General features: G+C 30.3%; 1 protein-coding gene across 1 annotated transcript in view; it reads right to left on the reverse strand.

Annotated features, from left to right (window-relative positions):
- The window catches only part of LOC129948174 (homeobox protein B-H2), a 48,898-nt gene that overhangs the window by 22,044 nt on the left and 9,044 nt on the right, over nt 1-17,810 (reverse strand). The window contains exons 2-4 of the mRNA XM_056059054.1: nt 3,582-3,998; nt 3,353-3,457; nt 3,163-3,266 (exon numbers count right to left, since the gene is read on the reverse strand). Coding sequence (XP_055915029.1) covers nt 3,163-3,266; nt 3,353-3,457; nt 3,582-3,998 — 626 coding nt within the window. The remainder of the gene's footprint in view (nt 1-3,162; nt 3,267-3,352; nt 3,458-3,581; nt 3,999-17,810) is intronic.

Genomic DNA, 17,810 nt, shown 5'->3' on the forward strand with positions numbered 1-17,810 from the left:
TTAACCTAATTTTTTTGAGATATAAAATGGCATTTAAGTTGTTGAGAAAAACTTATTTTGCAAAAAAATCTTAAAATATAATAAATATTTTTAAACAGACTGTAAGACATTATCAAGTTCTAGTGACCCAGTCATGCATAATTTCTTTCAAAATTGTTTTCTTATTAAATACAAACAATTTTAAGATCTTACAAAATTTAATAAATCTACTTTTTGAAGTGAATTGGCTTTGAATGCTCTAGAACTGAGATTTAAACACGAATTCCAATAATATAAATGTCCCAACAACAGAAAAAGTGACATTTTGTTAAACTAATAGCTAATTGAAAAACATGATGTACATTTCATATTTATTGATTTAAAAGGCTTCGAATCTCTTGTAATTTGAAAAGAGATTTTAAAACGTGTAATTTGTGAGTGCCACACAAAAGTTTTTTCCCAACTTATTTGTTTCCCTCAATTTGTTTTTATTTAATTTTTATAGAAATTATGTACTAAAATGCATCTATATCCGTAAAATCAAGAACCAAAAATTTTTTTATCAACAATTTGTAAGTTTTGTTGACTCCTTTAAGATTAAAATATTTTCTATCATCTACGAGTAAGCAGATTGATAGCGATAGTAATAATAGACTCCCGAAAACTTAATTTCTTTTTTAACTTTTGTAGCGTTCTTCGCAATATTAGAAATGGAAAAAAGAAAAGTTTAAATAGTTTTTGAAAAAAGCTACGTTTCAAAACAATTTCTTACATTTCTGCGTGAAATGCACCAAAAATCCTCTAAACTTTTGTTTTTTTGCTCTTAAATATGACATATTTAGAAAACTGTTATAATCTTGGAATGCTTTCATAGGTGAGTCGTCCAAATTAAAAAAATTACCATACATTTATATAATTTTATAACTAAAGTTGTCACTTCAGCCTTAGAAATGTGTAAATGTAAGGTTAAGATGCACATAAGATATTTTAAATTTGTCAGCCTCCTTTACAGAACATTAAAGAACATTTTTTAGTGGTAAGTAAAACTCATCTATATGTTGAGTGTGTGATCCCCCCTGATTAAAAGTCTGGTTCCGCCCTTGACGAACATGCACTGATTTAAAAGTTAAACATAACGCTTTGTTAATACTGAAAAAATAGCGGTTTACTTAACCTCAATGAATATTCACCATAATTTAAAAAGATGCCAGTTTATTAGAACATGAAAATTCTTTTCAAAATAATCGGTTTATAACTTATGTTTTATTATTAAATTTATTTTTATGAATCTTCTTTAAAATTTTCGATTAATTAAAATTACCTTTTGATAACTTAACACATTAGGTTTTCTTTCAACAACATTAAGTAAATTTTTCAAAAAATATAAAACAAAAGTTACAATAAAATTAAAATACTTTATAAAAATTTGGGACTATTAATTCTAATTCATTTCATAAAACCTTTTACAAAATTGCTTAAGTAACTTTTAACAATTTACAATTTGTTTATAATGTTTTAATCTCTAACTAAGAAAAGTGAGAATTCTATTTAGTTCAGGACATAAAACGTACAATATAATATAACATTTTGAGGATTTCATTTGAAAAAAAAAACCGAATGATTTTGAATGTAACACTTTCGAGTGCGGAATAAAATATTGTGCATTTATAACAAACGGTTAATAATAGAAACTGCATAGTTTAAAATTTCAAGGCCTTGAAAAAGTCTTCAAAGTTTTATACAACTGCAGGCTTCAGTATTCTGACTTTAGTTGATTTTTAATATTAAAAGCAACAAATAAAACAAAATACACAATAATTTAAACACATTAAACTATTTACTTTTTGCCGCATTGTATGTCAAAGGTGGACTTACGTTATATTAGCGGTCTTAATAACTAACAGACAAAAACTGTTTGATATTATCGAACAAAAACTGTTTGATATTCTTTATTTTGTATGTAGAACATCAGAATTTTTAGTAAAACTTGGCTACGGAGGTGCTACAAAAATATCAAAAATTACGTTTGAACTCATTTTCTACAAGTCAAAAATGATTTTAAACTAAGTTCTATTTAAATGATTACATGTATAGTAATACTCGAGTTCTAAAAATTTTCAAAAACAAAGTGTCAACATTAAACCGTAGATTACATTAAATTTAAAACTTCGTCAAGAAATTCAATTCATTAGATCCAGACAAAGATTAATTTTTATAGTTTTCACTTAAGATTAAAAATGTCTTCTCCTGAGTTTTCTCGTGACTTTGACATACCTACGGATAAGGTTTCCTAGATTTTCACTCTATTAAAATTGTGTACCCTATTTATTTCATTAATCTTTTTATGCTGCCTTACATCAGGTCATGTTTTGTACATAGATTACCTACAGTTAACTCAGTTGCACTTTTGGTTTATAGATTGCCATACCAAAACCTCATTTTTAGACTTTCATACTTAAGTCCACTAAAAAAAAAACGAGAAAGAAAAACTCTGCGTTCAAATTGATTTTTCCATTGTTTTCCGTTTAAAAATTCATTTGTATAAGATTTTTTTCAAAGAAAGCGACTGCGCATCTATAAGAATAGGGATGGTCCTCGAATAAAACTATAACACCAATAACAACAATAACCGAAATTAAAACTTCATACCATCCGTCGTGGCATCGTCGGTCGTCGTCGTGGAGAAAAAAAATGGAAGAAAACCGCCATGAGATCCTTGAACCTTATTCTTCAGAGAAGCCTTACAACGTCAAGTACCTACAATACCTTTACGAAGAGAGAGGAAAAGTAAGGAATTTTTGTCAGAATCTGGCATAGAATCTCCGCAGCAGCCAAAAATGAATTCTTTTGTTGGTATACTCGCGGGGCGGAGTTTTATTCCCAAGGATATTCTGCGCAACCTCTTGCCTATAGAAAAATAAGAGAGCGACTCTATTGTTTGTTCATATACAAAGGGGAACGGCTTTATGGCCCTAGCCCCCTCATACACAAAAGTCGCGAAATCAAAAAGGACTACAATGAGATAAAAAACAAGTACCTAGTCGTATACAGAAATTTTCATAGACTTTTATAGTTTGTCGCCATTAAAATGTGGCGGATTCTATGATCCGTCAATGGACTTGCTAACTTCGTGATGTGGTTGCCAACTTGTAAACTTAGTAAAAGAGTAGGTTAGAGACTTACCTGTGAGTCTTTCAGTCCTAGTCTTTCGGCAAGTTTTTTCCTATCGGGTTTGCTGATGTACTTTTGTTGTTGGAACCGCTTTTCCAGACCTTTGCGTTGTGAATCTGCATAGAACAAAGATTTGTAATTATAACTTCCTATTTCGGGAATGAGGTTACCCCTATGTTTCGAGTCGTATAGTGACACTTACCTGAAAACACAGCACGTCTCATCATACCACGCCTTGGTTTGCCCCGTGTCGAATGTGCCCACGGAAAACCTTGTCCTGGCGGCAGGGGAAAGACCTGGGCTCCAACTGCAAAAAGGACATGTAAAATGTGTTAATTATACGGATTAGTCCTTCCGTTTCGAAATATCTCCACGCTCCGCCAGCTACACCAAAACCGAGAGCGTTTACATTATAACATAACAACACTTACCATTCATGTAGGGATTTCTGCAATGCGCCAGCAGGGAATGCAAATGCGGATGGTTGAGGCCATGTGGCAGGAATGGTGTCGGCCTACTTGGCATGGGTTTCGCTATCACTTGTTTCTCCGTAGTGGCGCCCTGATGTCTTCGGTTGTCGTCGCCACCTCCGCCTCCACCGCCGCCACCACCGTAGCACCCTCCATTCTGATTGCTGTCATTGTGGAGATGACTGCTGCCGTTGGAATTGTTGTTGTTGTTGTTGCTGTTTGGATGATTGTCGCTATCACTAATTGTGCTGCCAGGTGACGATGTGGTTTGTGGTTGACAACTATTGCTATTGGTAAGGAACGCGGGATGGGGAAATTGTGTGTGTTGTATAAAGTTTTGTTGTATATAAGGCCAGATATGTTGGGGTTGTATAAATTCTAGAAGTAAAGAAATTAAAAAATTGTATTAATATTTAAAAAGTGGCACCAAGTATTTTCTTTTCACTGATGATAAATAAATAGTCAAACTAGCTTGTTATTTTGACAAACTTTACTTAAGCCTACGAGTAGAAAAAAAAACATTCAACTTCTTTAATTCATGGAAAACAAAGGAGTTCTATTTTTTTGAATTTTGAACAAATTTTGAAAAATTACCAAGAAACAAAAATATTATATATTCGTTTTTGAAATTCGAACAAAAACTGAGTAATATTTAACAAATATTTATTAAACTCGTTTTTTTATTTAACAACAATAGAGTCTTTCTAAGCGATTAACGTTCCAAAATTTAAATCGTTATGAAAAAAAACAAGAAGTGCAACAAAATATTGCATTTGGTTTTTTGGAGTTCGAAAAAATAAATAAATATATTAAAATTGTATATATTTTTAAAATTCCATTTTAATTCAATAATAGTTTAGTTTGTGTTAATTCTCACGTATGCAAATTAAATAATTACAAATTCATTTTTCTATACAATTTTAGGGCTTTAATAAAAAAAATTAATTTTGTTGTCTTTGCATTTGTTTTCGATATTTAAACATTCAAGACTTAAGAAACTTTCTAATATTAAAATATTCACAATAATTAAAAACGTCAAAAATCTTGAACAAATTTTAACTTTTGATTTTAAAAGAATTATTTTTTTAGACAAAATAAATGTAACTTTAAATACATTTTTAACAATCGACCAAGTATTATGTTTTAAAAAATTATCGCACCTAAGGGTTTTTTGTGTTATTTTTTTAAAAGTTTTTATAAAATCTTGGGAAATGTTCATAAAATTGTGTAAACATTTACATTTAGAAACTGGTATGCAACCCACACTTATAACTTGTACCTTTATGGAAAAATCTTTTGTTTTAGAGCCTATTTGTTATTTAAGGGACTTTAAAAACTTTGCAATTAAAAGTTAAAGGCTGTTTTCGTTCAAGATAACGGTAAATGAATAAGAAGGGTTTTTAACTTCCCATAGTTAATGCAATAGGTCCGATTTGTCAAATTGAAAATTTTGACATTTCTCGACGGTTTCAAGGTCTATAGAATCAAATTAAAAGATTTTTAGAAAGATGCGTACGTATATACGTAAGTCCGTACGTTTTTTTCGTCGTCCATAGCTCAAGAACCAGAAAAAATATCGACTTCAAATAAATTTTGTTATACAAATAATAAGGCAGAAAGGGCTCTCAAGAAAATTGCAAGGGTGTTTTTTTTACCATAGCAGTTTAAAAAAAAGGTGAAAATGTTGGTTAACCCTAAATATTTCACGAACCAATGACGCTAGAGACTTGAATTAAATTTTAAAATATATATTGTAACGTGATACCAAACAAGTATATTTTTTGAAAATCCAATGGTTTTTTTTATAAATCAATAAAACAGAAAGAAAAAAACAATTGTCACCTCAAACATTTTAAGAACAAATTTTGAGAAAAATTGAATTGAAAGTTTTTTTTTACAAAAAATGAAAACCTAAACAAAAAAATTAATAAAAGTTGGTAAAAATTGATTTTTGGCTCAAATATCTTTTCAAAACTTTGAGGTAATGGCTTTACAATACTTTTATCTTTTAAAAAATATTGTTGTCAACATTCAGTACAATTTTGAGAAAAATCTAACTGACATTTTTTTTTACAAAAAATAAAAACCCAACAAAAAACAATACTACAACTTGTTAAAAATTTACTTTCGACTCAAACTGCTTTTCAAAACTTAAAAATATTGTCTTCAAACTCTTTTTATATATTATATATATATAACAGAAAATATTGTTTTCTATGTTCAGTATTTTTTTTTATAAAAATCCAACAGTCCGTTTTTTTTTTATAAAAAATAGTACGCAAATTTGGTAAAAAAAAATGATTTCATTCGCATCCAATTTGTAAAAATTTAAGAAATGCTACTAACATTGGTAAAAATTTGTTTTCGACTAAAAATCTATTTAACAAAACTAGATTTTGAAATATGACGAAGATTGTTAATAATTTTGAAATTTTTAAGAATAATTCAACTGACAACTTTTTTTACCCAACACGAAAACCTTCAAACTTTTAAGCAAGACAAATCGACAGACGGAATGGGAAGTTATCAGTCTGGGTCGTATCTCAGCTTCTTTTTTTTTTGAAAATCAACTGCCAATTGGATTTTTATACAATTTTTTTCTTCATCAAAATTATGTATGAAAGGCAATAAGTTTGAAATCAATGAAATCGAAATCAATTTTTATATTTTTTATCTTAAGAAAATTTTATGATATTGCAATTTTTCGTCACACAAAATTATTCGAAACGTATTTTAGTGTTTTTGTTTTGCAAAATATTCGAGCTGCCAATTTTGTTTGTTTTGTTGATTCATAAGAAAATAACTGGTTAAATTTTGTGACAATGTGTAAAATAAATTTCATTTAAAGTCGATACCGTATTTGGTTTGTGAGTTATTTGCTTCAAAAGTTTTTATTTTTATAAAAAAATATCGATTGGATTTCCTAACAAAGTTATCTAATGTTTAGAAAAATATTCAGAATTAAAAAAATTTAAAGTCAATTGCAAAATAATTTTAAATTTATTAAATGTGTCCAATATTTTAAACCTTTGCTTACTGGTAAATTGCCTTTTATTAAGAAATGAGCATCCATCAAACACGTCTAAAAACGGACATGTTGTGAAATTTTATCCACTGCTCTTATAAGAATAATTGTACAGTTGTCATATGGATTTAGCAAAGTGCTAAAAGTTAAAGAAGCGATTTCGTGATTTTAACTTAAGCAAATTGTCAAGAGATAGTAAATTGTTAAGATTGTTTAAAATAAGCTTAATCACTTTTCAAGCCCAGGAAATTTCTAAAAATTTAATAAATAATTTATTAAAACGTTTAAAAATTTTGCAGCAATACCTTCATTTATTCTTGAGATATTTGGAACGAAATAAGTTCTTACCAATTTTGTGTACTATTTTTTTTTAATTTGTATTTAACAAAAAGTCAATTTAATTTTCCTAAAAATTTAATAAGAGTCAAAACGTTAATGATGCATACAATTATTTGGAGGTTACATCAATTTTTGTTCGTGAAATATTCGAGATGATCTTCCAATTAATTTTGTACGATATAGAATTTATTTGAAGTCACTAAAATTATCAATTCGAGAGATATTTGGGGTCAAGCTAGTTTTACACTTTTTTCTTTTAAACTGATATAGACCTTCCTTCCTTTAAAAGTCCTTCTGCATCTTTTGATCTTGTTATTTGTAAAAATGTATGTAAAGTCGATACGTTTGTTAGTTCTTGAGATATGGAAGACAAAAAAAGAATTTCAAGCCTACGACCGTTCGCACGCATAGACTTTTCTCTAAGAACCGTAGATATAGATTCCAAGAATCTGAAAAAGTCTAGAAATATGACAGTTTTTGAACCAATTTCTAGTTCAATTTCATTTCAACAAATGGAACTGATTTGTATCGTAAGTTAAGAAAAAATCTGAATTATTGATTTTTAGCGCTCAAAGAAATATTTTATAAATATTTTGGAAATATTCATATACAGATGACCGAAACATAAATAGTATTTTATTGTTTTTTTTTGTCTTAAGTGTAATACAGCTTAAGATGCTAAATTGAAATATCAGAAATCTTTAAACAAATTTAAAACGTTTTCAATTTGTGTTTGGCTTAGGACGTGTTCAAAATTATATTTCAAAAATATGGTTTCCTAAAAATTTAATTGAAAATAATGATAACAATAATATTTTTTCAAAGTCAGAATTGTGACTTAAAATACATTTTTAATAGCCCGCTTTGTATACTTTTTATACTTTATACTTTTTTAAAACCAATAAAAGTTCAATTTTTAAAAATAAGAGCAAGCTTAAAAGAAAAAAACCTTCATTTGACAAAATTTCAAAAAAAAAAAACAAATAAGTTGTAGAGTTACTATATGTAGTTTTAAGTTCAGTGATGTTTGAAAATAGATCGAAGTAGAAAAGAAGAAAATATGAAATTAATCACCTTAATATCAAAAACTTCAAACTTTAAAAATGTATAAGAACAAAATTATTTTTAAAATATAGTTAACCCAAATTAGTTAAGTGAATGTGAAATTTAAAAAATTAAAGATTACCACTTTCTCACTAAAAAGGATAAGTCTATTACTGACAAAATGCTTTTTAAAACATAAGATTAGAAATAGTGAAAGAAAAGCACAGTTTTTGAACCAAAATATTCTATTCGCCTATTCCATTTTTAAGGTTAAAACTTTGTCACGTTGTTTTTCTAGCGTTATTAACTTCCCATAGGAAGTTATTGTAATGGGTCCGATTTGTCAAATTGAAAATTTTGACATTTCTCGACGTTTCAAGGTCCCTAGAGTCGAAATAAAAGATTTTTAGAACGATGTCTGTGCGTGCGTGTGTACGTACGTTCGTACGTCCGTACGTCCGTACGTCCGTACGTCTGTACGTCCGTACGTCCGTACGTTCGCGACGTTTTTTTCGTCGTCCATAGCTCAAGAACCAGAAGAGATATCGACTTCAAATAAATTTTGTTATACAGAAAATAAGGCAGAAAGATGCAGAAAGGGCTCTCAAGAAAATTGCGTGGGTGGTTTTTTTTACCATAGCAGTTTAAAAAAAAGGTGAACATTTTGGTTAACCCTAAATATCTTACGAACCAAAAACGCTAGAGACTTGAGTTAAATTTTATATAATAAACTGTAACGTGGTCTCAAAGAAGTATATTTTTTGAAAAAAATCAATATAACGGTTTTTTTTCTAAATCAAAAAAACTGAAAAAAAAAATTTGTCACCTCCTAAATTTAACGACTAACATATGATTTCATCTCCAAAACAATTTTGAACAACGGAGAATAATGTTTTTGAGATCTGATAAAATTTTGAGAAAAATCAAATTGACAGTATTTTTTATAAAAAATAAAAATCTAAAAAAAACATTACTCAAAGTTCGTAAAAATTAAATATCGATTCAAATATCTTTTCAAAAACTTGAAATTTAGGCTTCAAGCTTATTTAATCTTATAAGAAATATTGTTTTCAACATTCAGTCAAATTTTAAGAAAAATGGAATTGACAGTTTTTTACAAAAAATAAAAACCTAAAAAAAAAATTAATAAAAGTTGGTAAAAATTGATTTTCGACTCAAATATCTTTTCAAAAATTGTAGATATTGGCTTTTAACTACTTTTATCTTTCAAAAAATATTGTTGTCAACATTCAGTAAAATTTTGAACAAAATCGAATTGACAGTTTTTTTTATAAAAAATTAAAAACCGAACAAAAATTAACAAAAGTTGGTAAAAATTGAATATGGATTCAAATATCTTTTCAAATACTTTAAAGTTAGACTTCAAATTCAAATTCAAATTCAAATTTATTTCTTCTTCAATGAATTCGTGTTACATGGTAGAATATTTATAACATATATAGATTAGAATACAATGATTCTTAGCAACTAAAGATTTTATAATATAGAAAATTCTTATGAAAGTGGTAGTTATTATGAGAAAAATTGAAAAAAAAACTCAATGGATGCAAAAAAAAAAAAAAAAAAAAAAAAACTTAAACTATGAATAAAATAATCTTAAAATCTAACTTAATAATAACTTTAACTAAATTGGCATGTTTAAACAAGTGAATTTATTAATACATTATCGTGAATAGAACATTTGTTCTCAAATTTATTTGAAATTGTTGTAATTTTAGACTTGATTGTTGGAATTTTAGTAATGTCATGTAATGCTAGTGTGGAAAAATGCCAGGGAAGATGCATAATCATTTTTAGAGTTTTGTTTTGACAAATTTGAAGTTTATTCAGGTGACATGCAGCGCATTTATACCAGCAAGGAGCAGCATATACTAATGAAGGTAGAATTACGACTTTATAAAGAAGAATCTTATTATCTTTGCTTAAATAAGAATTTTTATTTAAAAGTGGAAATAAAATTTTTATTAAAACATTTACTTTTTTGATAGAGAAAGTAATGTGATTTGAAAATGTTAGGGTCTTATCGAGAGTGATACCAAGGTATTTAATTGTTGTTGTCCATTCAATTGGAGTGTTGCAGATCGACAAATTATATTGAGGTAGATTTGAGGCTTTTCTCTTTCGAGAGAAAAATATTGCTTGAGATTTCGATGGGTTTATTTTGATTTTCCACCTGTGAAAAAACTTTTCAATATTAAATAAAGCATTTTGTAGATTAATTAATATACTTTGACAGTCGTTTGAACTACAGAATATAGCTGTATCATCAGCAAAGAAGGCATTTTCACAGTGTAAATCTCTTGGAAAATCAGCAATATATAAGTTATATAAAAGGGGCGATAGGGTTGAACCTTGTGGAACCCCTGCTTTTATAGGGAACAGAGGTGATGAATCAGACAAAATTTTGACATAAAAAAGCCTATCTGTAAGAAAGCTTTGAATAATTTTAAGAATGTAAGTAGGAAAATTTTGAGTATATAGTTTATGAAGCAGGCCGTTGTGCCAAACACTGTCAAATGCCTTTTGAATGTCAAACGAAACCATACCTAAGGATTTTTTATTTGAAAGCGATTCTTTTACTATACTTGTGATTCTTTTTATTTGGTGAACCGTTGAGTGTTCCCTCCTAAAACCAAACTGTTCGTTTGGAACAAGACTGTTTGATTCTACATATTCATTCATTTTAAAAAGGATAATTTTTTCAAAAAGTTTGCCTAAACAGCTGAGTAAACTTATTGGGCGATAACTAGATGCCTGTGTCAATGATTGTGTTGGTTTAGCTATGGGAATTATCTCAGCAATCTTCCACCTTCTTGGAAAATATCCGTGTCGAAGACAACTTTCAAATAGGGATGTTAAATACTGAACAGCATTTTTTGGTATGTTTTTAATGACCCTGTTTGAAATTTTATCATTACCAGCAGCTTTTTTTATGCGAATAGAAGCAATGGTGTCTGTAACAAGAGATATTGGTATATGGATATTATTTAATTCTATTGAAGATAGATTAATAGAGTTAATACTGTTTTGTACTAATTGTTTGGTTTGAATGTCGCTAAAGCCATCTGTTATTGAGTGACTAGACAGAAAACATTTAGCGAATTCAGTAGCCTTCTCTTTATTCGTATGAAGAATTTGACCATTACATTCGAGGTATGGGATTCTATTATTTTTTTTCTTAAAAATCTTCGAAAGTTTCCATATTTGTTGGTCGTGTTTATCAATTTGGGATAACATTCGATTCCAGTCTTTATTACGAATTTCCTGCATTTTTTGTATAACTAATTTGTTAAGCAAATTCAATTGAAATTTCAGAAATAGGTCTCTTGACCTTTGATAACGTCTACGAATTAAGTTCCTAAATGTTATCGTCCTTCGTACGTCATTTGTAAGCAATGAAATTTCGCTTTTGTTTTTATGGGAGGCAGAATGCAAAGGAACATTCGCCTTAACCCCCTCATTGATGAAACATTCAAATGTCTTAACTTTATCATCAATTTCCTCTAACGTAAAGGTAGAAGGTTGAGAAAAGTCAGAAAATGAATCGTTTACGTGACGTTTAAATTTTTTCCAATTAGCCCGATTGAAATTATAATTTTCAGCTGGAGTCGCAGTGGTGAATGATTCGTTAAGAAAGAACACAACAGGTTTGTGGTCAGATGAAAGATCGTTTATAACAATTGGGCGAGAAATATTGTCAATTGTATTTGAAAGTACCAGATCTAAGGTTGAGGGATGACCTCTACCATTGGAAGGATAGTAAGTTGGCTCAGATGGAAAAGCAATATCGAAATCTTCGAAGACCTTGAGGTCTGACAAAATTGTTCCCCAAGCGTTTGCTCGAACACAACCCCATGACGAATGACGACAGTTAAAGTCTCCGCATAAGAGAAAATTCTCATTTGTTCTTACAAACCTCAAGATGTCAGACTTAAATTTTCGTTTTTTTTCATTAGTTATTCTACTACCGCCAGGAAAATAAGCAGCTATAATTTTGAATACTTTTGTGGGGCTGCATTCAACTTCAATTGATAGTGTTTCTATCAAATAAGTTTTACTAATTGGAACTAATTTATGTTTCACAGACTTGTTTACGAAAATGCATACACCTCCCCCCTTATCTGTTAATCTGTCCAATCTGTAACAATAGTAGTTTCTGTTATATATACTGATATTTGGCTTAAGCCAGGTTTCGGTAATCACTGCGATATCAATTTTGTTTTCAATTAAAAAATTAAAGTATTCTATTTCTTTGTTTTTTAAACTTTTAGCATTCCACAAAAGCATTTTTAATTTATTGGCCATTGTTAGTATAAAGATATTTAATGCTAAGATCAGCTATGACGTTAAATTGATCTTGTCTACTTTTACATAAAGATAATTTACTTAACATTTCATTTTTAAGTGAAATAAGTTCATCAAAACTAAATAAATTGTTGTTTTGGTTTGGCGGTCGTGGTGCTGTTGTCTTCTGTAAACTGCTGCTGGTGAGAGTTGTTGGAAGGCTTCGCGGTGCAGACACTGGAGGAGTGTTGTTAGAATGTTGTTGTTTTTTCTGAACTAATTGAGGAAAGTCAGAGGTGTTGAGGTTAAAGCTGGTGTTTCTGCTTGGAAGTGAATCATGAATGCCATGTTCTGTTCCAAATCGTCTTCTCCGGTTCTTGGCTTTGAGTCGATTTTGTATTTCAATGAATTCTAACCTCTTTCTACATGAGGCGTCGGTTGCTGCGTGTTGTTCACCACAGTTAACACATTTAGGTGGTTTTTCTCTGTTAGTGCATTCTTGTGAATTATGTGATTCAGAGCAGTAGGCGCATGCTTTGTTTACATTACAAAAAGAAGAGCCATGCCCAAACATTGAACACCGATGACACTGAGGCACGAAGTGTGGGTTCTTTCGATAAAAGTCCCAATATACTGAAACGTGGTTAACAAACTTAGCTTGCCTTCTTAGTTCATTCATTTTAATGCTTTTATTGTTGAGGTAAACTAAATAATTGCACTGTTCTTTGTATTTGGGATTTTTAATGTTCATTATAGAAATTTGGAGAACTTCTAATTTAAGATTTGTACACAATTCAATTTTAAGGTCATCCGTATTCATTTTATGCAATCCATATAACACCACTTTAAATGGTTTAAGATTTTTAATATTATGTGTGAAAAATTGGAGTTCTTTTTCGCGAAGGGCAGATTTAATTTTATTTAACTCAGATTCAGTGTAGAGATTAATGCGGCAACCAATTGAAGTGTTTTTGCAATCAAATTTGACTATGCCGTTATCATTCATGCATTGATTTACAAAGACGCTATTTTTTCCTATCAAGTGAATAGGAGGCAGTTCAATTTTTGTGGGTACAGGCTGCACATTCTCAGTCATTATTTCTTCATTATCGGATAAATCAGAAAGATCACTGAAGCGATTATAAGAAGATAAATTATTTTGGGAGCTACCCGGATTATTTGACACTTTTTTACGTTTGCTCATTTTTACAGTTGGGGAATTCTCATCAGAAGATGATGAATCCCGTAACCGTTTTCGATTTAGCAAAATAATCAAGCGCAGTTAGAAATAACACAAGAGAAATTATTTCGGACTAGTATAACGATGTGCGCGGCTTGGCTAACAAACAAAGACTGAAAGTTAGACTTCAAACTTATTTTATCTTATAAGAAATATTGTTTTAAGCATTCTGAAAGATTTTGAGAAAAATCGAATTGACAGTTTTTTTTTACAAAAAATAAAAACCTTAAAAAAAAATTATAAAAGTTGGTAAAAGTTGATTTTCGACTCAAATATCTTTTCAAAAATTGTAGATATTGGCTTTTAACTACTTTTATCTTTTAAAAAATATTGTTGTTAACATTTAGTAAAATTTTGAAAAAAATCGAATTGATAGTTTTGTACAAAAAATTAAATACCTAAAAAAAATTTAACAAAAGTTGGTAAAAATTGATTTTCGACTCAAATATCTTTTCAAAAATTAAAAATATTGGCTTCAAACTTATTTTATTTTACAGAAAATATTGTTTTCGATATTCAGTGATTTTTATATAAAAATCCAACAATCCGTTTTTTCATAAAAAATAAAATCTATAAAAAATAGTACGCAAATTTGGTAAAATTGATACTAGTACATATAGGCAAACTTTTAAGCAAGACAAATCGACAGACGGGATGGGAAGTTATCAGTGTGGGTCGCATCCCAGCCTCTTTTTTTTTATTTTAAATTTGTTTGTATCATTTCTAGTTCAATTTATTGAAATAGATAAATTGTTACCCTTTTTCGAACACAAGTATCTGTCCCTATAATAAAGCTCCACTATACCTTCCTTGGTTTAAACAATTTCCCTTTTGGGTGTACCATCATCATCATCATCATCCTCATCGTCTCTTTATAACCCCATCACACCACACAAAAGCAACAAATAAACGTTTTGTGTGTAGACAAATTAATTATAATTTTCCATAAGGATCCCCTTTTGGTGTAAAGGCACATTTAAATCAGAATAAGGCAACAACAATAATTTCCGGATCTAAACACTTGGGGCTCAAATTCAGTCATATAATGTGTCTGGGAAAAGGTGGGTTGAAAGAAAGGGTTATATGACTTTTCCTGACATAATGTGCCACATGCGAGAAAAAGGGGGTTGTTAATTTGTGCGATGTTCAAAGAAAGTCCTGATTGTATACACCTATAACGCGTTATTCCAGGATAATATGTGAAAATGCCTGAATTAAATGAACATTGTGTAAATGTGTGCAAAAATGTTAAAATATATGATTTTCGTACAAAAAGGATCCAAGTGTTCCTTTATACTCATGATGGGGTGTTTGATTTTGTATTTATGGAAAATTCATTTAAAGCTGCTGCCTCATACACATAAAAGCTTTTTCTTTGTCCTTTGTAGTGTCAAGTAAGACAACAATCATAATTATTATATTCCAAAAAGCTGGCGCAAAATAGTCCTTCAGGCATAAACACCTATCAAGAGAGCAGACAGAACAGTGTTTTGTGTATAGAGGTAAGTTTTGGTACATATAACACACATCATCACCCACGTACCTTTATAGACATGTTTATACATTCATATTATGGCTCCACTGATTTTGACGACAGACGATTGCGACAAGGACGACGACGACGCAATGCCTAAGGAGCAATCAAATTGTTCAAAAGAATAGAAAACGAGGAAGGTGCGTGGTGGTGCCTGGAAATTTAAAGACATACGATAATGTTATTGGGGAAAGATTTTAATTCGATTTAGACAGAAACAATTAACGAATTAACGCGTCGCCGTCGTCCTTTGAAAAGTTTATAACTGAAATAATTAGGCATTTACGTGTGTGGGAAAAATAAAGGGTTATGATTGAGTATGTTGGTAGTTTTATAATGCAATTCGTGGTTTTTGTTTAATGTGGAGCAAATTAATTTATCGGCGGTGGCACAGCGCGATATGTGAGTTAAATATAAACGGTTGGTTTTCGGTTTGGTTTATTGGTTGACAGGTAATTTAAATTAAATGGCAGTAGTTTGTTTGGAGATGAAAAGTGGCTTATATGTAATAAATGAGATTAAATGATGCAAGGTGTAATTTTAAGTAATTTTTTTTTGCTAAAATATATTTTTGCAGGAGAGTGGAAGATAAAACTGATAATTTACTGTGGTTTTTAAGCTTTTTTTAGGGGCCTTTTTGATTTAAAAATTCTTGACACATGTCTATACACATTTTTGAAAATATAAATAAATAAATTAGGTAGCGCAACAGTATATGAAGAACCAGGGCCTAGTGACTTCAACTCTCAACCATTCCTGTGTGCGAGTAATGTTGTCAGAGATGAAAGGGACCTACAGTTTATTTGCGCAATCCAAACGGCTAATTTGAAAAGCACTTTTCATCACGCTACGGGTACTGAAAATATACCTACTTTAAATTTGAGAGTTGTAAGCTGTCAGAGCAATGAATCTGACTAAATTATAAGATCTGTGTCGACATAAATTCGTTTGGTGTTCTGAGTAGTAGAAACCATGTATAATTTTGCAATCTAACTTACTTTTTTGGCCATGATCTTTTAGGCAATATTTTTTAAGGACTATTTATAATTAAAAAATTATAGCGTGGCCTGTGAACCATACAAATTTTAAAATAAAAAATCAGTAGATATGCTCTTTGAATACTTTATTTAGAATTGAAAACGTACCCCATAACTTCAAAAAGTCTATAAACCCATATTTTAAACCAAATTAATTGTTAAATAAAGTAAATGGCTACGCCCAAGTGGTTCAGTTTACTATCATATTTTTAGAGAACATACAACGGTGGAATATCCAAGAAATAAGTGGGTATTTATTTTATTTACTAAAACTTCCTAAAATAAAAAAATCATGTGGAACTGTTGAAAACCTAGTATGAGTTAATCCTAAGTTAGTCAATGAAAAAATATCCTGGTATGAGGCCCATTACATCGTATTAGTTAGCTCAAAATAAATCAATTAGGTATTTTGAATAGTCCAAATAATAATTAAGGTTTCCAATAACTGAAAACTGTATTGCGTACAGAAGAAGTTGTGCAAAACTAAAACGAGAATCACTTTAGTCAAAACGTACATTCTACAATGTACAGTCGAACATTGTGGAGCAGGATAAGATCCCTTCATTGCTATAGATCACAGCTCGAATTTCCATATACATGATCTCAGATAACAAAAGATTGCTTAAAGATTCTGAAACAATAGCTAACAAATTTGGAATGAAAAAGAAATGGACAAAAATACAGTGATAACTCAACTTATCCTGCAACTTCGATAATAGAAAAAACTAATTTCGATGTAAACGAACTTGAAACAAACGAAAATCAATGGGAATTTCTTATAGTGAACAGATTTATCGTCTAGAACTTGATATGACTCTTAGAACTGCGAAAGGTAAAACTCCAGGTGAATACAAGAAACTGAAATCGGGCATCACTCTTTTCATAACTTTGGCAAAAGAAGAGCTATTAACTTAGCAAACAAGGTCCTTGCCGACGCAAGATTTGAATTAAATAGAAAACGCCGTTTTTATCTTTTGATAGTTATATTTTTATTGAATCGTAAAGTACATAGGATAGGGTTATGTTTGGAATAACACATCCGACAAATGGCCTCCACGGCTTTGCATGCACATGCGCACTCTTTTCTTGAAATTTTCCATGACCATTCTGCATAAATGTGGCTGAATTTCGTTGATGCAGCGTTGAATCTCCTCCTTTAATGCACGGGTGGCTGTGGGCTTCTTGAAATAGACTTGTGATTTCAAATAACCCCATAAAAAGAAGTCTAATGGTGTTAAATCACACGATCTAGGAGGCCAATTTTGATCACCGAAACGAGAGAGTACACGACCTGGAAATGTCTCATGCAGTAATTGAATTGTTTCACGGGCTGTATGACATGTGGCACCATCTTGTTGAAACCACATATTGGACACATCAATATCATCCAATTTTGGCAGAAAGAACTGTGTAATCATGTCGCGATATTTAGCACCAGTAACAGTCACTGCTTGACCAGCATCATTTTCAAAAAAATATGGCCCAATTATGCCTCCAGCCCAAAATCCACACCATACAGTCACGCGTTGTGGATGCATTTGTTTTTCGACAATCACATGTGGGTTCTCCAAACCCCAAATGCGGCAATTTTGGCGATTGACAAAGCCATCAAGATGAACATGTGGTTCATCGCTTAGGATGATTTTGCTCGAAAAATCAGGGTCCA

Source organism: Eupeodes corollae, chromosome 2 (assembly GCF_945859685.1).
Source record: "Eupeodes corollae chromosome 2, idEupCoro1.1, whole genome shotgun sequence".
Lineage (NCBI taxonomy): Eukaryota > Metazoa > Arthropoda > Insecta > Diptera > Syrphidae > Eupeodes > Eupeodes corollae.